At 37.6% G+C, this 21,325-nt stretch overlaps 1 protein-coding gene across 1 annotated transcript in view; it reads left to right on the top strand.

The window, feature by feature from the left end:
• Window positions 1–21,325, top strand: part of ME2 (malic enzyme 2) — a 53,260-nt gene that overhangs the window by 11,861 nt on the left and 20,074 nt on the right. The window contains exons 3-11 of the mRNA XM_068993729.1: window positions 5,682–5,815; window positions 8,300–8,449; window positions 10,808–10,883; window positions 12,512–12,673; window positions 12,952–13,055; window positions 15,805–15,914; window positions 16,013–16,110; window positions 16,408–16,521; window positions 18,876–18,990. Of these exons, the coding sequence (XP_068849830.1) occupies window positions 5,682–5,815; window positions 8,300–8,449; window positions 10,808–10,883; window positions 12,512–12,673; window positions 12,952–13,055; window positions 15,805–15,914; window positions 16,013–16,110; window positions 16,408–16,521; window positions 18,876–18,990 (1,063 nt within the window). The remainder of the gene's footprint in view (window positions 1–5,681; window positions 5,816–8,299; window positions 8,450–10,807; window positions 10,884–12,511; window positions 12,674–12,951; window positions 13,056–15,804; window positions 15,915–16,012; window positions 16,111–16,407; window positions 16,522–18,875; window positions 18,991–21,325) is intronic.

Below are 21,325 nucleotides of genomic sequence, written 5' to 3' on the forward strand. Positions count from 1 at the left end.
ACAGTTCATTTAAACCCCTTTACATTTCCCAGTCTTAGATAAAATCTTACAAGGAGGAACGTGACACACAAAGAATTTAGTGATTTGACTTTTTTTTTTTCATTCTAAAGGTTCAACAATTTTATAAGGTCTTTTTCAAAGAACCAACTTTTGGTTTAATTTTTAATTTTTTAGTTACTTTTTCTGTTTTCTATTTATTTTCACTCTAATGTTTATTATCTCCTTCCTTTTTGCTTCAGGCATAGTTTGTTCTCCTCCCCCGCCACCCAGTTTCTTAAAGTGAAAGATTAAATAATTGATTTGAGATCATTCTGCTTCTTTCCGCTACATCTACAGCTACAAATTTCCCTCTTAAAATTATTTTCACTGTATCTTATAAGGTTTGGTGTGTGTGTTTTAATTCATCTTAGTTCAGTTCAGTCACTCAGTCGTGTCCGACTCTTTGCGACCCCATGAATCTCAGCACGCCAGGCCTCCCTGTCCATCACCAACTCCCAGAGTTCACTCAGACTCACGTCCATTGAGTCAGTGATGCCATCCAGCCATCTCATCCTCTGTCGTCCCCTTCTCCTCCTGCCCCCAATCCCTCCCAGCATCAGAGTCTTTTCCAATGAGTCAACTCTTCGCATGAGGTGGCCAAAGTACTGGCGTTTCAGCCTTAGCATCATTCCTTCCAAAGAAATCCCAGGGCTGATCTCCTTCAGAATAGATTGGTTGAATCTCCTTCCAGGTATATTCTAATTTGCCTGTGCTTTCTTCTCTGCCCAGTTGGGTTTTTTAGGAGTGTGTTAAGATTCCCCAAATATCCGTTTATTTTTAATTTCTAATCTTGTTACATTGTGGTTGGAGATCATTCTTTGGAAGACTTAAAACCTTTTAAATTTATTGAGACTTGTTGTATGGCCTGACAAAGGGTCTGTCCTGGAGAATATTCCTTGTACAGATGATAAGAATGTGTATTCTGCTTCTGATGATGGAGCATCTGCTGTGTCTAGTTGGTTTATGATGCTCTTCAAGTCTTCCTTTTCCTTGTTTTTCTGTCTAGTTGTCTTCTCCATTATTGAAACTGAGATATTGACATTTTCAGCTTGTTGGATTATCTTTCTCCCTAATTCTGTCAGTTTTGCGTCATGTATTTTGGCCCTCTTTTGTTGTCTAACAAAGTATGTTTATATACTTAATGGAGTGTATCTTCTTAACTGGAGTGACCCTTTCAGCAAAAGGTCCTCCTCTAGAAATGTTTGTTTCAAAGTCTATCTTCTCTGTTACCAACATACCTCTTCCAGCTCTGCTTTGGTTACTGTTGGCATCCTGAATCTTTTTCCATTCTTTTACTTTACACCTATTTGTATCTTTGAATCAACATGTGTCTCTTGTAGTCAGCATGTAATTGGATCATGTTATTTTATCAGTTCTGCCAGCCCTGTTAATTTTAGAATTTCATCCATCTACATTAATATAGTGTCTAGCAGGGTATGATTTATGTCTGCTATTTTGCTATTTCTTTTAAAAGTCTTATGTGGTTTCTGTTCCTCTTTGTCTTCCATTGTTCCCTTCACTTGTGTTAAACATTTTCCATTATACTATTTAAATTCCCTTGTCTTTTACTGCCTATTTCTGAGTTATTTTCTCAGTGGTTTGCCCTGGGGACTACAGTTACCATCTTTATCACAGTCTAGTTCAGTTTGATACTAGTTTAATTAAATAGTTCACCAGAATTTTGCTCCTGTAGAGGTCTGTCTCCTTTTGTGCTGCTTTTTCATACAAATTATATTTTATACATTGCATGACTGTCAACACAGATTTGTAGTTATTATCTTATGTAATTGTCTTTTAAATTGAGTAAGAGGAAGAAACCTACAAAAAATATATTTATACTGTTTTTTTATATTATGTAGTCATCTTATCCATGTTCTTTATTTCTTTGCATGGATTTGAGTTACTATCTAGTGTCTTCCATTTAGACCTGAAGGATTCCCTTCAGTATTTCTTGTGAGACAGGTCTGTTAACAATGGATTCTCTGTTTTTATTTATCTGGGAATGTCTTAATTTCTTCATTTTTGAAAGATAGTTTTGTAGAATTGGGAAGTTCTTGGTTGTCAGTTGATTTTTCCTTCAGGACTGCCTATGGCTTCCATGGTTTCTGTTACTCTTTGTGAGAATCCCCTGTATGTGATGAGTCACTTCTCTTCGCTTTCAGATTTCTCCTTTTGTCTTTGGCTTTTGACAGTTTGAATAGGATGTGTCTGGGGTAGAGCTCTTTGTGTTTTTCTTGATTAAAGCTATTGGGCTTCTTCATTGTATGGATTAATGCTTCTCATAAAATTTGGGAAGTTTTTGGCCATTATTTTTTCAAGTATTCTTTATCCTTTTCTCTCCTCACCTTTGGTACTCCTGTTATGTATATGTTGGCACTCTTGATGGTGTCTTTCAGGTCTGTTCATATTTATTCCTTATTTTTCCTTTCTCAGATTGGATTATCTCAGTTGAGCCATGTTTAATGATTTTTTTTTCTTCCGCCACTCAAATCTGCTTGTTGAACCTCTTTAATGAAATTTTTATTTCAGTTGTATATCAATTCTAGAATTTGTTTGGTTCCTTTTTATAGCTTCTCTGCTTATCAATATTCTCTGGTTAGTGGGATGTTATTCTCATACTTTCCACAGTTTGTGAGACAATGGTGTTTTTTAGTTTTTTTAATATGTTTAGAGTAACTAACTTTTTTCTTTTTTTATTAGTTGAAGTATAATTGATTTACAGTATTTCAGGCGTATAGCAAAGTAATTCATGTTATGCATACATAGATACACTTTTTCAAACTCTTTCCTTATATTTCCTTGTGCTATACAGTACGTCCTTGTTGTTTATCTACTTTATATGTAGTAGTGTGTTAACGCCAACTTATCCCTCCCCTAGAACAACTAATTAAAAATCTTAGTCTAGTAAGTACAGTATTTGGATTTCCTTGGGGGCAATTTCAATTAACTGCCCCTTTTTCTTATATATGAGTCAGACTTCGTGTGTTTTTTGTTTGTTTGCCTTTATGATTTTTTGTTGAAATAGTCATTCCTCCCAGGGTTTGTAGTGTTGCTGTTGTCTATTTAGTATCATTTCTGAATTCTTTCTTCTTGTTATATTTGCCTACTGAAATCTCTGCTTTGTTAACTTAGTAATCAGCGAATGATTAATCCGAAACTTAAATACCTGGAACCATTCTTTGCCAAGGAGCTCTGTGTATCTGTGGGGGTGTGCCTTTAATTTTCTTTCTTGCATTCTCAGTTGTGTCTGACCCTCTGCAACCACATGGACTGTAGCCTTCCAGGCTTCTCTGTCTGTGGGACTTTATTAAGGCAAGGAGAGGGTACCCCAAGGAGACTCCTCAGGGGATTTTCCCAACCCAGGGATGAAACCAGTGTCTCTTGCATCTCCTGCATTGGCAGACAGATTCTTTACCACTTGAGCAACCTGGGAAGCCTGGGGCGTGCCTTTAGTACTCAGCTAAGCAGTTTACAGGGCTTCCCAGGTGGCGCTGGTGGTGAAGAACTCACCTGCCAATGCAGGAGACAAGCAGGTTCGATCCCTGGATTGGGAGGATCCCCTGGAGAAGGGCATGGCAACGCACTCCAATATTCTTGCCTGGAGAATCCCATGGACAGAGGAGCCTGGTGGGCTATAGTCCGTGGGGGTCACAAAGAATTGGATACCATTGAGGTGACTTAGTACAGCGCAGAAGCAGTTTACAACTATGTGTCAGCCTTCACGTCCTGTTTACACAGAGCCTCAAGGCTAGCCAGAGGTCTCCCAAGTCTTTCCTGGACATGCTTACAGCTACGCATATGACCTTCTAAGTTCTTAAGAATATGTCTCAGCTTTGCAAAGTTCCCCCTGAACTTTTCAGTTTTTTGGTTAACCTGCTGTTTGCCCCAGATGTCATCTACTGCCTTGTGGAGATGCTGTGTTAAATAATTACCTGATTGTTTACAACAAACTTCTGGGGGCCGGGGGAGAAGGCTGTTCCCGCTGCCTGAGCAAGTCAGGTCAAATAAAGACAGCCTTGCAGATAGGGTCTTCAGGTCAAACGACAGTTACCTGGATACTGGGCTTTAGAAGAATCTCCGACCCTTCCTGCCTTTCTCTAGTGACAGCCAAGCTCTAATTTTCAAAGTGACTGCTTCACGGTGTTTGCTTTTTCAAGGTTACTGTGGAGCTGGGGAAGGGAGAATAGGAAGAAGGAAGTTAAAATGCTATGAAGCTTTCTGTTCTTACTGAAATACAGCAGTTTTTCTTGAATAAATGCTCTCCAATTGCTGAAACCTTTGGTTAATTTCCAGACTTCTGAACTTTTGTCCAGGGTTCTTGTTGCTTTTACGGAGGAAAAGAGATGTCACTGACATCTCTTTGATAACAAAAAATTTAACCCATAGCTAAATACCAGAAATTGAAAAAGAGTTTATTACATAGGTTAATTTTTCTTAAGTATCATTTCTTCTTCCCTCCTCCCTCTGTTCAACCTCATTCCTGTCTAGTCATGGTAGCCTCTTAGTTTGGTTTGTATTCTTTCCAGCTGCCTGTTGCTTTCATTTTTAATGTGTGCGTGCATCTGTATATAACATGTAGTTTATGGGGATTTTCTAAACATAATAATAGGGAGTTTGTTTTGATTTTCAAGTTAACTTTTTTTCCTAACTGTGTATCTGGCATGTTTTTCCACTATACACTTAAAGGTATATGTTTAGCTGTCATAGGTTCATAATTCTTCCATAATTGATGGCCTTTTAGTTTGTAATAGATAAGATAACTAGAAACAGTGCTACAACTAATCTCTTCGTATGTACCTCTTTGTTTATGAATATTTCTCTAAAATAACTAGGTAGAAGTAGAATTGCTATATGTGCATTCAAGATAGGGAAGCAATCTAAGTGTCCATCAACAGATGAATGGATAAATAAGATACACACACACACACGCACACACAAACAATGAAATAGCACACAGCCATAAGAAAAGAATGAAATTCTGCCATTTGCAACAGTATGGATTGACCTAGAGTATTATGCTTAGTGAAGTAAGCCAGGCAAAGACAAATACTGTATGATATCACTTATGTGTGGAATCTAAAAAATAAAACAGGTAAATAGGTATAACAAAACAGAAGCAAACTCACACTGAGGACGAATTAGTGGCTACCAGTAAGGAGAGGAAGGGAGAGGCACAAGGTAGGGACGGAGAATTAAGAGATACAACTACTTTGTATAAAATAAATAAGCTACAAGGATATATTGTACAACACAGGGAAATATAGTCATTGTTTTATAATAATTTTAAATGGAGTTTAAAGAAATTGAATCACTATGTTGTATACCAGACACTAACATATTGTAAGTCAATTATACTTCAGTTAAAAAAATTAAATATGTGCATTAAAAAAAAACTAAGAATACTTTAAAATTGGCTTTCAAAAAGCCTAGAGCAATTTATGTTGCCAGCAGTGGTATGAGAGTAATTCTTTTACTATATTCTCAGCAGTACTAGATATGATCAATCTTACAAATTTTTGAAAGTCGGGGCCAAAATGTAATCTGGCTGATCTTTTTATGTTTAAATTACATTTGGTAGGTTACATTACATTTGCTACCCCTGTAATTAATCATTTTTAATTCTTTTATTTTTTCCTTTTCAGGGGATGGCGTTCACATTGCAGGAAAGACAAATGCTTGGTCTTCAAGGACTTCTACCTCCCAAAATAGAGACACAAGATATTCAAGCTTTACGGTTCCATAGAAACGTGAAAAAGTTGAATGGCCCTTTGGAAAAGTGAGAATTGATTAGACGTTTAGTTTTTTTTTTAATTGATGTTTTGATCCAAAAAATTGAGAGTACTATTATGATGGCATGAGAAATAAGTCTCATAATGAAACTTGTATTTTAGTTGATTCATTTTATAATGATTATATTTCCTTCACTTCAGTGAATAATTCCCTTATTTTCACTGTAGTAAAACTCAGCAGGAATCAGTTTTTTATAGTTAAAATCACAGAGCTTTAAGGTTTGAATTGAATGGTAGAAGCAGAGACACCCATTCTGTTCAGCTTTTATTGATCACCTGCTTTTTGTGCTGTTGCTAGCCACTGAGGATATAAAGGAAGTAATAGATAGGGTGGCCATATAATAGATCATCCAGTCCAGGACACTTTGGGGAGTGAAGAAGAGGTAAATGAAGCTGTCCCAGGCAAACTGGAATGTATGGCCACCCTGGTAATTCACGGCCTGCCCTCTAGGAGCTCATCTGTGGAGAGTTACGCTGTGACTGCCATTGTAGCTATGCTGCAGTGTGCAGGACGGCGAGGAAGAGGGGCCTGCAGAGTCCATCCTGAAAGCACGAGGAGGGATGCCTTCTGCAGCCTGGGAAAGCGCTTCCTGGAGGAAGTGATGCTTTAGTTGAATTTGAAACGGTGTGTTACAGGGAGCAGGCAAAATGAGAAAGAAGGGCAGGGTATTTGGGGTAAAAGGATCAGTCTGACTACAGGACTAAAATATTCATTTGGTTTGTAAAGTATAGGGGATTATTGGATATTGGTGACAAGTGAGACTGGTTTCTTTGACATTATGGGGCATAATGTCAAATGAGTGAGTGAGTGAGAGTGATGAGTGAGAGACTACACACATATACATATATACACACGTGTGTGCTGTCCTTAGTCACTCAGTCATGTCCAATTCTTTGTGTGACCCCATGGACTGTAGCCCACCAGACTCCTCTGTTCATAGGATTATCTAGGCAAGAATCCTGGGTAGGCATTCCTTCTCCAGAGGAATCTTCCCAACCCCAGTCTCCTACATTGCTGGAATCTTTACCGTCCAAGCCACTGGGAAAGCGCATATACGTACGTATGTACATATGTACATGTGTGTGTATAGTCTCTCACTCTTCACAGAGGGGAAAGAAAGTCAAAAAGTTGCGTGAGGGTCACAGAGGGAGTAGGGTGTTACGGGACCTGAAAATCGGAAAATCTAAAATGTATATATGTGTGGTGGGGGATGGGAATGACCGAAAAGACCGCAGAGAGTGCGCCACCTCAGCTGCATTTGGAGAGCATGAGTAAAGAGGACTCTGCCTGGGTAGAGGGTGTTCCAGGCAGCAGGTGCTACTTAACTGTTTTAAGAGCTTAAGGCTAATAAACTGGTGTTTGAAAGCCATTCAAGGAGAAGAGAACTGATCAGAGGTATGTTTTTAAGAGAATAGATTGGAGCAGGGGAACAAAGTTGTGTGTATAGAGACTTGTTAGAAAGGGACGAAACAACTCTGTGAAAGGTATTTAGCAGACAGTCTTTGTAGGGCCTGTGGATTTATTAGGTTGGGGTGGGGGAGGGTGGGAGAGGAAGAATTCAGGAATGGACTCCAGATGGATTCCCATTTGACCAGATGGTAGCAGGAAGAGGAACAAAGGAGGGGAAAACACGAGTCTATTTTATATTTAATTCAAGGTGATAACTGATTTTTCAGCCCAACATCTCCCTGTTTTCTAAACTTTATTCTTTAAAAGCTGTTATTTATAGGTTTATATGACTTAACCATTGCCTCCTTCATGCTACTTCTGTGCACTGTAATAGAGTTAAAATGCTTCTAAGTTTCCTGGATGATAAACTCCATGAGAACAGGGGCACTTCTTACATCTCTGGAGTGTACAATCGTGCCTGGCACATATTTAGTATTTAGTAAATATTTGAATGAATGCCACTTTATTTTGTTTTCTTGTTTACATGTCAATCATCTTGAAGATTAGCTCCTTAAGGGTGAGGTGGTGGTTTAGTCGCTCAGTCATGGCTGACTCTGCAATCCCTTAGACTGTAGCCCACCAGGCTCCTCTGTCCCTGGGATTCTCCAGGCAGGAATACTGGAGTGGGTTACCATATCCTTCTCAAGGGGAATCTTCCCAACCCAGGGATTGAACCCAGGTCTCCTGCATTGCAGGCAGATTCTTTACCGGCTGAATTATAAGGGAAGCCCCTAAGGGTGGGGGCCTCATGGTAATTTTTACATTTCCAGTGCCTGGTTCAGAGCCTGAGTCACAGTAAGGGCTCAATAAATGTTAGCTGTTGCTTCTGATTCTTTTCATCATCATCATCTACCATTTAAGTGCATTTTTATTTTTTAGTCCTGGGTATTACATAAGGATATATAGGGTTTTGTTTTCCAGGGGGAGGGGATCCTCAATTGTACATGTTTAGATTTCATTTCAAAGGCTAAAATGTTTAATGCTGGCTGATGTAGACATTATTTACTGTGCTCAATTTCAGATACATCTATATAATGGGAATACAAGAAAGAAATGAGAAATTGTTTTACAGAATACTGCAAGATGATATTGAAACTCTAATGCCGATTGTATATACACCAACAGTTGGTCTTGCCTGCTCCCAGTATGGACACATCTTTAGAAGACCTAAGTAAGGCTTATTTTAAAAATGTTTTTGCAAATTACTATTATATAGGAAAAAAATCACAGCACCGATTACATTTCTATTGTTTGTGTTGCAGTCTTATCCACACACAGTTCCCTTCCTCACAAAAACTTAATTTGGACAGAAAGGGATTCATAAAAATCTAATGTGTCATATTCTTTATTTTGTGGAAATAGCATCATTCATTCCTAACCTTCTTTAAGTTTTGATTGTTAGAGGAATTGTGCATTTTTGAACCGAAAAAAAAGTATTCTCCATTTTGGTAACATATTCTGCAGAATAATCATAAAACTTTTTGACAGTCTGGCTGACTAAAAGAGTAAATCTCATTTTTTATCAGCTTTATTTCTATTGCTTGTTCATTTTTATGATCTTACACAAATTTTAATTTCACATAGTTCAAGCACCTCCAAATATTTTAAGTGGAAAGGATGCTGGGGTGAGCGTTGGCTCAAGCCTTTGAGTAAGTAAGTTACTTTATCCCTCTGATTCCATTTATCATAAAATAGGGATTCCAGTACCTTTCAAAGAGCTGCTGAGAAGGTCAGATGAGGAAACTGATGTGATGTTCTTTATAAACTTATAAGTGTTGTGTAAGTGCTATTTTTACTTAATTTGAGTTTTCTTGTCTTGTTCCTCTAACCTGTAGTCGTTTTCCCATCATCCTTATATCTTTCCAATGTCCTGCTTACATACTGATATAAATGTAGAAATCCAGACGCCGCATGACAGCATTTGTCCTCAGTCCCTTCTCATCTAGTCTAGTGGCTCTCAAACTTTAACGTGCATATGGGAACATCTGTGGGACCTACTTAAAGTGTTGATCCTTGCCAACTTTTCCTCTCCTTCCTATTCCTAAGATTCTGATGAAACAGAGAAAGGTCTGGAGGTCCGGATTGTAATGAACACTGTTGGTGATGGTGTTGCAGGTATTCCCCGGAAGACACTTTTGAGAACACTGTCTGTTCTGTGCTATCAGTTAATGTGTCTAAACATTTCTGTGATATGGCCTAGCTGTTCAGCTCTTTTATAGTTTCATTTTCACTTAGAGAAGTAGTATTTCTCAGTCCAGACTAAAAGATAAAGGGAAAACAAAAGGATCCTGATGCCCTGCTCCCCTCCACCGTACACACAGAGGTTCTGATTCCTTTAGTGTAGAGCTGGGCCCAGGTGCTGCTGTTTCATTAAAGCTCCTTTGTTGTGCACCAGAATTAAGAACTCACATGAAATATAAAGAGCTTTTGGATGAGGGCAGATACTGTGTATCATTTATGTAGTGACAGTGGGTTTTTTCTTTCTTTTTTTTTCACATAGGAGATGGTTGGTAAGTCTTGGTTGGTTAACTCCAGGCCAGTTAAGTCAGAATCTTTGGGGTAGAACCCTGGCATTTTTAAAAAGCTCATCAGATGATTCTACTGTACTAGGCAGCTATGGTTGAGAAACTGTTTAAACTGCTTTGAGCTAGGATAGTAATGCCAGAGTTAAGATGTCAATGAGAAGAATGGATAAACAAGGTCCTACTATATCACCAAGGGAACTATATTTAGTGTTTTGTGATAAGCCATAATGGAAAACAATATCAAAAAGAATGTGTGTATATATATATATTTATATACCTGAATCACTGATGTACAGCAGAAATTAACAATATTGTGAATCAGCTATACTTCAATAAAACAAAATTTTTTTAAAAAGATATCAATGAGAAAGTTAAATATAAGAACTTATTGGCCCTCATCTCTACTTGCCCTCTTGTCCAGAACCTATGTTTCTTTCTCTCTCTTCTTTCCCTTCTCTCTTCCTTTTTTGAAACCTGGATTAATTATCTCAATTGGATAACAATATACTGTATTTAGAATAACTTTTTCCTTTTTCCTAATGCTTCAAGGATGTATTTTTTTTATTTGAAATTACTGTAGTTTTCTTCTCTCCCTTCCTGCTTCTTCAGATTTCAAACTTCCAGTGACTTTTAACAGTAGTTTACTTAGTGGTTTCATGTTCTGTTGCACTGATGGGATGTCTTTATATTGATTTTTGGAGGTATTCTATGGAGGTATATTGAGTTTATTTGAGCAGGAGATATGGATACATTTCTTCTTGGGTAAAATGATTACATCATTTAATAAGGATCTTTGTTGCAGCTACTGTGTGAGCAATGCAATTACAGCTTCAAGTAGCTGAAAATATTTGAAAATAAACCAGTGTCACTTAGCTAAATCTGCTTGGAAACTACACTGTGTCTTGTTGTTTTTATTAAAATATCTAAATATTCCAATTATGAACAAAAACTTAGAAAAAAAAAAAACTGTTGTGAAATGCAAAGGTGTTTTTGTTCTGTTGCAGGGGATTATTTATTTCAATCTCAGACAGAGGTCATGTTAGATCAATTGTGGATAACTGGCCAGAAAATCATGTTAAGGTACTAATAGCACAACCTTCCTTTCACAATGTTTTTTCTTTCTATGTAAGTTACCTCTCAATTTCCAAGGACAGTTTTTTTCATTGTTGCTCTGTTTTACTTTATACTTACATACATGCAGATTTAGTGCTCTGAGAAAATCATGATGGTCTTTACAAAAGGGGTATAGAGTTTGCCGTGGGAAAGCAATTGGAGTGAGTAAGGTGAGCCTGCTCACTTCAGTACCACTGGTACCTCCTGCCTTCAATTAATATTGTTCTAGGTAAAGAAAATACATTAAAATGCCCTAAAAACTTCTATTCTGGTGGGTGATGAGGAGGATTCATTATGTCTTCTTGTAAATTCAAGGTAGATTTAGATCCTTAATCAATCTGGCTGTCTTTCACAAAACAAAAACTAAGGACTTATTTAAGATCTTTTGGTAGGCTTTCGTGTTTATTATAGGCAGTAATCTTGCTTGCCTTTGTTGCGTGTCTTCCTCACCAAAATAATCTTTGAATTATCATTTGTTCAAAGAGCCTAGAAAAATTTGGTCAGATCATTAAGTTCATAGTATCATCTTAAAACTTTGTAGGTATATTTTTTATTTTAGATTTTTTTCACCATTGCTGAGGTTTTTCTTGTTGGCTTCAGTTGTTGTTTGGAGTAGCATGTGATTTCTAAACTCCAAATGGCAACCCACTCCAGTATTCTTGCCTGGAGAATCCCATGGACAGAGAAGCCTGGTGGGCTTACAGCCCATAGGGTCGCAAAGAGTCGGACACGACTGAGCGACTTCACTTATTTATTTTTCTCTTAGGATTAATCCTTATCAGAAGTTTGTTCCTCCCTCCCCTGTTAAGTCATTGTGAACATATTAAGTTGATCCTCTAGTCAGGGGGCTTCCCTGGTGACTCAGACAATAAAGAATCTGCCTGCAATGCAGGAAGTCCAAGTTCTTTCCCTGGAGAAGGACATGGCAAACCACTCCAGATTCTTGCCTGGAGAATTCCAAGGACAGAGGAGCCTGGTGGGCTATAGTCCATGGGGTTGCAAAGAGTCGGGCACGACTGAGCAACTAACAATTAACACTTTCTAGTCAGAAGCGTTCTACTCCTAAACCAAAGACAGGGAAATCAAATCTAGTTAATTCTCCTTTTTATGTCTAGAAATCCTAGAATTTTAAGTATTCTTGGGTGGTTTATTTTGAAAGTTAGTTAAGAAACAATTTTATTTTTTAAAGTGAGAGTGAAAATATGTGAAGAAAATCTTTTTTTTTAAATTTCTTTTTTATCTTAGTAGCTTTTCTGAGATATGATGCACAGACAGTGCAGTTCACCAGCTTAAAATGTAAATTCAGTAATTTGTAGTATATTTGGAGTTGTGCAGCCATTGTAACGTAGAAGACTTTCATCACAGCTCCCTCATCCCCACCCGCCAGAAAAGCCCTGTACCTATTAGTGGTCATTCCCTTCCCCCAGCCCTAGACAACCACTAATGTACTTTCTTTCTCTGTAGATTTACGTATTCATGTGAATGGAATAATAGAATACGTGCTATTTTGTGATGAAGAGAGTCTTTTTTAAAAATGCTTTTGTTTAGTGCTCCATTTTGGACAACTTTTAATTGGTATTTTTTTTGTGATTAAGGCTGTCGTGGTGACTGATGGAGAGAGAATTCTAGGTCTTGGAGATCTGGGTGTCTATGGAATGGGAATTCCAGTAGGAAAACTTTGTTTGTATACAGCTTGTGCAGGAATACGGCCTGATAGATGTCTGCCTGTGTGTATTGACGTAGGAACTGATAATCCAGTGAGTAAAATTACTTTCCCTCTCTGATCCTTGTCCCACAGCTTTATTGCATCCCTCTTTTAAAGATAAGAGAAAATTCTGTGATTAGATGTTAGCCTTTGTCTTAAACTTCTTTTAATATCTATATGAATAACAATAGGTTAATACTATTAAAAGTTTTTTTGAAGAGCAATATAGTTTTTATAATAATTTTTTTATACTTTACAGTTTCTGTTTTACGAATATGTTATGGTTATGTAACAAAAAACTTTCACATTTATGTTTGTTCTGTTTTATAGGCCCTCTTAAAGGATCCATTTTATATGGGTTTATATCAGAAAAGAGATCGATCACAGCGTTATGATGACCTAATTGATGAGTTTATGAAGGCCATTACTGACAGGTATTTTTTCTAAAGTTTGAGTATATGAAAGCATCTTAAAAAAAAAAGAACCACTGTTTTTTTTTCCTTTATTTCTTGTGAAGATAGAGGAGATTAAACATTTGAGAACTTTGGTTCTTTCCTGCCCGGTGCTGATACGCGGTAATGCTCTCTGCTTTGCTTTCCTCAGTTATCTGGCATCCTGAGCACACTGAAATCTTGAAGTCTGCACTCACTGCTCCTAAGTAATACCTTCACTGTGCAGTTCTGTCAACCCTCAGCATCCAGGCTCACTTCACCATTCCAGTGAAATTCTTGTGCAGCTTTCATATTTTAAATTTTGGTCTTCTCTCTCCTCCTGTCTGCAGCATCTGACCAGGTTTTCCACTGCTACATCCTTGACATTCTCTCTTCTCTTGAACTAAAAGACTCTCCTGACTTAGTCTTTCTCCAACCGTATTTGTTTCCTTTGTCATCTCCACTGATTTTTGTCTTGTTCTCTTCTGTTAAATGTGGGTGAGTATATAGTTCTTTTCTCTTTTGAATCATGTAGCCTGTGACCTTTATGCTTGTGACTGTCAGCCCATGAAAACCTATCTCTGTAGTCCCACCTTCCTCTGAGGCTTGCATTTCCAATAGCTGGAATCCTCCCTCTAGAGGTTTTGTTGCTGTCTCCTTCCCTTTCTAAATTGCCTGAAAGTGAAAGTGAAGTTGCTCAGTCATGTCCACTCTTTGCAACCCCATGGACTGTAGCCTACCAGGCTCCTCTGTCCATGGGCTTTTCCAGGCAAGAGTACCGGAGTGGATTACTGTTTCCTTCTCCAGGGGATCTTCCCTACTCAGGGATCGAACCTGGACTCCCACACTGCAGATAGACGCCTTACCTGTTGCCTATCTTCAATAAATCTAGCCTCTGTTAATGGTAGTAGCATGCACCTTCCTCACCAAACCTTTGATCTTGGTGTAATCTTTGACTCTTTCTTCTCTTCTGTCAACCCCATATAGTGTCATTCAGTCCTCACATCCAGTTGGTACTACCCCGTACAAGCCTCAGAAATACATCTTTTCTTTTCCATTGTCACAGCCTCTTTGCAGGTCCTCATGTCTCTTTTGGACTCTTCAGAATCTTCCTCCAGCTTCTCTCCTCTCTGTTTCCCCTCCACCTTACCACCAGATTAGTCTTTTAAAAACATACTGTTTGTTATGTTGTTCTTTTGCTTAATTTCCTATTGCTCAAGGGTAAAGTCCAAACTTTTTATCATCTAGCCCTGTGCCACCTTTTTTTCTTTTCCTGGCTGAGATGGTGATGAACAGGGAGGCCTGGCGTGCTGCGATTCATGGGGTCGCAAAGAGTCGGACACGACTGAGCGACTGAACTGAACTGAACTGAACTGAAAAAGGGTAAAGTCCAAACTTTTTATCATCTAGCCCTGCGCCACCTTTTTTTTTTTTCCTGCCTGCCCCTGGTGGCATACAGGATCTTAGTTCTCCAGCCAGGGCTCAGACCTGTGCTGCTTGCAGTGGAAGCATGAAATCTTAAACACTGGACTGCCTGGGAAGCTTCCCTGCCCTACCTTTTAGATTATGATCTAAAATTAATGATCCATGGACGATCGTAAAAATTAACTCCTTTTCAGAGTCAAAGTTGTTGCCATATCTAAACTTTTTACCATCCCAGACATTGCCACCTCTTCCCCTTCCCCTTTTTAGTCATCCAGGCTGCCTTGGCATTTCAACAGCTTTTCCCTCTTCCCAGGTGTGGTCCTCATCATCAAGTTTTGCTTGTTCATTCTGATGTCTCATAATTATCCCTTTTGCTTCCTGTGGCTTCTGCTTCACCTCTTCTTGTCTTCATGCCTCAGTACCTTCCTGATTATTTTCCCTTCTTTCTCATCTCTCTTTGCATTTGATATGTGCTGTGCCTCACTGGCAGCTTTATCCTTCCTCCAGGGAGTCTTAGATGAATTTTTCCCTTCTCAAGCCTTCAGTGATTCTACATCAGACACAGAAAAAATTTCCCTTCCCCAGTTTTTCTTTCAGAATTCTCCCTTATCTAGCTCCAACCTCCCTTAACCAACTTCTCCCTTATACTTTCATATAAACCCTGAAATATGTAGCCAGGTTTGAAAATTCAGGGACAGCCAAGTAGACCTTGTATTTCTTCCTACCATTTTACTTTCTGTTGTTCTTTTGGGATCCAAATAAAGTTCCACCTCCTTTCATGCCTCCCCATACTTCATCTCACCAAGATGACTGATAGCTTTTTTTGAAAGCCAGTGAACTCATACAGCAGTTTCTTTAAAACTGCTTATTTAATATATATTTTACTGTATTGCTGTTTAACTGTGAATGTAATGAAAATTCACATATCAAATACATACTTTTTGAAACTCAGAGAAAGAAATCTCTTCGTTTTTAGGAAGTTATTTGTGCATATATGTGCTGGGCACCCTCCTGAAAGTGAAAAGTGAAAGTAACTCAGTCGTGTCCAACTCTTTGCAACTGCTTGGACTACGCAGTCTTTCTTTGGCACTTGGAAATAGTTTGTACAGATTAGTATCCCTTTGGTCCATCATGGTGCTACATTTGTTTTAACCATCCCATAAATTTTTCTGAATGAATAATAGATTTTTCTGTATGTTGAGTCTAGTCTTTCAGACACTCTAAAAATTGTTAGTGTGGCCTTAAGTGGACTAACTTAGTATATTATTTTTAAAATGTTTAAAAGTGTTATTTCATCACAACCGTAATGGGCTTTGCTGTTTTTTAGATATGGACAGAACACACTTATTCAGTTTGAAGACTTTGGAAATCATAATGCATTCAGGTTCTTGAGAAAATACCGAGAAAAATACTGTACCTTCAATGATGATATTCAAGGTAGAGCAAAAAACAAACACTTAGGTTTTTTATTCCTCCTTAAAACCTTTTTTGTAGTGTGCTGTTTCTCACTGCACCGTGCTTTACTTTTCTCGCAGGGACGGCTGCGGTTGCTCTGGCCGGTCTGCTTGCAGCACAGAGAGTCATTGGGAAGCCGGTCTCAGATCACAGAATCTTATTTCTTGGAGCAGGAGAGGTAAGTTTCTGTGAGCTTTTAAGATTGAAAACCAGCACTCTGCTTTAGACTGGAAAATGGGGCATAATGAACTTCTAATTTTGTTGAGATAGAGGGCATAAATTCAAGATCTCTGTTGTGAAATAGATAATTTAAAATCTTTGGAAAGAATATCACAAAGAATCAAGTTTTGTGTGCTTCATAAGGGAAGAATAAACCCAGTATTTCTCATACCATATAATTCTCATATATAAAGTAACTTATAATATCGCATCACACTCTAATCTTTGTTTTTGAAATTTCTGTTTTGTTGGACAGGCTGCTCTTGGAATTGCAAATCTGATAGTTATGGCTATGGTTGAAAATGGCCTCTCAGAAGAAGAGGCACGAAAGAAAATTTGGATGGTTGACAAGTTTGGTTTATTATTTAAGGTAAGGTTTTCTCAAACTTGGAGAAGCAAAAGTATGTTGTTATAGTGATATTTTTAGAGTTTTCTTTTCATATTCAAATCATAATGTCTATGTTGGCACCAGAGTTATTCTTTCTTGCTTTGTTTTCTGACTCCTGACTCTTCTAAACCTATTGGCTTTTAATGGGAAGTCAGAAGTTCCTAATTAAATTGTTAGCAGGACATCTGATAATTTGAACAGATCCTTTAACTCTTTGGAGATCACAATCTCTTGTAGCAATCTGATAGAAATCTATGGACCTTTTCCCTAGAAAAGGCATGTATTCCTAAGGTGAAATGATGGATGATAGGTTTATCCCAGGTCAACTTGGTATCCTTTGTTCCTGCCCACCTTCCTATCATTGATTGCCATTTCTAGTAGCTTGAGAAATGCCTTGTATCTTATACTGTCTGACACATCAAAGAATAGGTAAACTGTTTCATAGTTGAGCTTATGCAGTACGCAATGCTGTTATATTTTGTGGTGTTTATTGATATATATAAACTACTTGTCATTTACATCTTTGGAGCAAGCTTGTATCATTTACTTTGCTCTAGTTCCTGAAATCTTTTCTTAGTTAGTATCAGTATTCTGTTAGTACAAAAAATGAAATAAAAAATATGAATGAAAAATCTTGAATGCTTAGATTTTAAGTAATTTTTTAAGTATTTAAAAAATGTACCACACATTGTGATTAACTTATTTGACCTTTTTTTTTTTCAATCTCATTTGATCTTATCAAAAATTTTTTCAAATTTTACAAATGAGGGAAGAGGTTTAAAAAGGTCAGGTCATTTCTCCAAGCTTGTAAGTCATGGAGGTGGGATTCCACCCCAGTGGCCTGACTGTGAATCCTATGCTGTCAGTCATTCAGCGGTGCCTCCTCCCAGAGCTGTAACTGCCATGTTTACTTGTATGACAGATACAAGGATTATTGAGACCTTGTACCTGGAAGACCATTGGAGAGTGTATATATTGTTGCTAGTACACATGAGTCTGGTGCTTCTGTTTGTGATGTTTGTTTTCATAAATGTTTTGATTCTTTACCGTGTTTGCAGTAATCAAGTCTAGGGTGAATGTATGTGCATCTGCGAGGTCAGGGTATGTTTTTCCTTTAGCATGAGTTTAGGCTTTGTATCTCTTCTTGTGACCCAAAACACTGTCCTCTTTTTTGAGACTTTGAGAGTTTCTGACTGAAGCCCTCATGGAAGAGATGTGGTCTTCTTGGGAGCAAGCATGTAAAGCCACTGTCCTGAGAACCTGGATCTATTGAGGCTGTATTTCAGTCTTTTAGTTAATTCCCCAGCCAAGTGATGATGGAGTTTTGCTTTTCTGGGCCCCTGCTGGTCCTCACCTGGGGCTTGTCTGGAACTCTGATGTTAAAAATCACCTTTGCTGGGGAGGTCTTCTCTTTTGCCGAAATAAGGATATGGATTTGCCATCCTGGTTGGTTTTTGCATTCAACATGTTTTTGTTTGCTTTAAACGATTGAGAAATTCATCACTGTTCTAACGTGTCAGTGGTACATCTCCCACACTTGTGACACTACTAAGGAGTTTATTTTTAATGGGTTTTGACCTGGGATTTGGTGAGGAAAGCATATTACTTCATTCAGCTATCTTAAACCAGAATTCCCTTTCCTCTTGTTTCTGAACTCTTGGTAGCATAAGTCTATAATATCTATCTGAAATTCTGAAATCCCTGAGTTTTTCCTGAAATTCCTTTGGTAATAAATCTGACAGACCTGAAATTATGTACTAACTTTAGTAGCAAGACCAAAGATGATATTTCTAATTTTCACCTTTTGTACTTGATGTGACTATTCATAACTTCTGTTCAGTTGTGGAGTGCCCACTGAGAGGGTGTTTGTGATAAATTACACACTCTAGTATTCTTGCCTGGAGAATCCATGGACAGAGGAGGTTGGTGGGCTACAGTCTATGGGATTGCAGAGTCAGACACGATTGAGCAACTAGCACTTGTAATGTATTATCATAAGACATTTCTGAAATATGAAATTCTAAGCTCTAAAATGCACCTAGCCCACATAAGGAATTGTATGCCTTTGTGCCCTGTTGGATTTAGGAAGACTTCACAGAGTAAATGAGTTTTTGAAAGGGATAAGAAATTTTTGGTAATAATGGAATTTGATGCATGTTTTATTTTTCGGTTTTGGGGCAATATGAAGAAAGAATTGGAAGATAATGAGTTGAAGAGAAATGTAAATAAAAATGAAACATTATTCCTATAGTAACAATATGTGACTTATAATGATGTCTTTTCAAATAATCCTCAATAAACATTTACTAAAAAATGTATTTTATTTAAAAATTCAGGGGCGGAGAGCTAAAGTAGAAAATCATCAGGAACCATTTGCTCACTCAGCTCCAGAGAGCCTACCTGATACTTTTGAAGAGGCAGTAAATATACTTAAGCCTTCAGCTATAATTGGTGAGTAAAGTTGTTGCTAAGTCATTCTGTTACCTACCTGTATAATGGCTGGGCCTGACTTGCATGCGGGATTACTAAAAGTGAAATGACACATTTTACTCAGCTTTCAGCATATTATGTTTCTGTGATAGCTTTGTTTTTTAAATTGATCTTCACTGGAGTATAGTCGCTTTACAATGTTGCATTGGCTTCTGCTGTACAGCAAAGTGAATCAGCTATATGTATGCCTATATTCCCCCTCTTTTTGGATTTCCTTCCCATTTAGGTCACTATAGATGTGATAGCTTTTTTTTTAACTGAAGTATACTTGATGTGCAATATCATATAAGTGACAGCTGTACAGTGTAGTGATTCACAAATTTTAAAGGTTATACTCCATTCATACTTATTAAAAATGTTAGATGTGTTCCCTGTGTTAGATGTGATAGCTTTTAGGTACAGTGTATACAGTTCTGTTAACAGATGTTGCTTGTACTTTTAACTTCTAGAAGCTGTGTGATTGCTCATGCTTTGCTTTTAGAGTTGGTATGACTGGTGGGCTCAAAACCTGAAAAAGACCAAGGTTATTTGACAGACTGTACCAAGAAAATACTATGCAGAGTCAAAGATTTTCATTGACAACAAAGCTGAAAGCTTTTGGTATGTTTTAAGAGTCAGGCATTTAATAGCTGTCATCAGACTGTAACATGGCATTAACAGAAAATGTAGAGTCTTTAAAAGAGGGACTATTTTATTTTCTATACAGCTATAAGATTAGAATGTATCATTTTTCTTGTACCAATTTCATGGAGGAGCCCTATGGAATTTTAAATAGTAAACTGTTTTAAGTCACGAACAGTCTTTATGGTTAGGAAAAGGTATCTGTATTAGGTTCTTTACTGATTGAAACTCACAATTTTTTTAGAGTGGGAAGTAATCTTTAAGATTGTGAGTGCATTTCTCTCAGAACTCAATTTTTTGTTGTTGTTTAGTCTCTAAGTCATGTCTGATTCTTTTGTGACCCCCATAAGTCTATAGCTTGCCAGGCTCCTCTGTCTATAGGATTTCCCAGGCAAGAATACTGGGGTGAGTTGACTCAGTATAGAAACCTAAGAGTCTGTCCATTGACTCCGGCCCTGGAGGATGAAGGAAATAAGAAAATAATGTTTCATTCTCTTAGAACTCATGAATTCCTAAAAATATGTCCACATACCTCATGTGACCACATGGGAAAACACTGAGTATACATTCCTTTTTTACATGAGAAAAACAAGCACAGAGTTGTTAAACAACTTGCTCAAGATTTTGTGAGTATTTCATATAGCCAGGAGTGACAGAGGAAGTACTAAAATTCTGGTCTCCAGTATTTCTCTTTATTACATGTCAGTTTATAAAATGGAATTTAAAATTTCTTTGACTGTTGAATGTAAGTCTTTTCATTGGATGAACTCTGTAAGCGTTCAGCTGAGGCATTCCTTGTCTCCCCCAGTTCCCACTCTGGGCTGAGTCTTCTTTCAATGCCTCTGTTCGCTGCGCACTGAGCGCCTGGGACCAGTTTTCTGGTTTTCTGTTTACTCTGTTGTGTTCTCTCTCAACTCGTAAGCTGCCTGCATTATACTCACCTTTATATCCCAGTGACCTACATACAGTGTCTGAGACATTGTTGGAGCTTACTAAAAGTTCATTAAACTGATCTCTATCAAGAAAGTGGATGACTGTAGTCAAGAAGATCTTTTTTTCCCTTCTACACTCCTATTATTTTGTAATGAGTACCACAGAGTTTAACAAGTTAACATTTAGAGATTCAAGTTTTTCATTTAAAAAAGAATTTTAATTGTGGTCAAACGTATATAACTTAAAATTTGTCATCATACCCATTTAAAAGTATACAGTTAGGTAGTGTTAAATGCATTCACATTGTACAGCCAGTTTGCGGAACTCTTCCCCTTTTAAAACTGAAGCTCTGTGCTTATTAGACAACAATTACGTGATGGAGGTAGTCTTTTTTTTTTTTCCCCTGTTGCACCATGTAACATGCAGAATCTTCGTTCCCTGACCAGGGATCAAACCTGTGCCCCCTGCATTGGGAGCACAGAATCCTAATCACTGGACTGTCGGAATTCCCTGGAGGTTGTCTTATATTCTTTTTTTTTTTTTTTGCTCTCAATTTACTATGTCTGGGATAGATAATAAATATTTCAGTAGAAATTTTAGTGTTTTTATTGTTTCTCTTTTCAGATGTAAGATTGGAATTATTTTAGCAATGCAAAATCTTATCTTTGTAATGGGAGTTTACCTGTGCTTTTGTTATGTTAAAGATATTGTAGAAATGCTGTTGATGGGAATGCTATATTTT

Source organism: Capricornis sumatraensis, chromosome 21, assembly GCF_032405125.1.
Source record: "Capricornis sumatraensis isolate serow.1 chromosome 21, serow.2, whole genome shotgun sequence".
In the NCBI taxonomy this organism is placed as follows: Eukaryota; Metazoa; Chordata; class Mammalia; order Artiodactyla; family Bovidae; genus Capricornis; species Capricornis sumatraensis.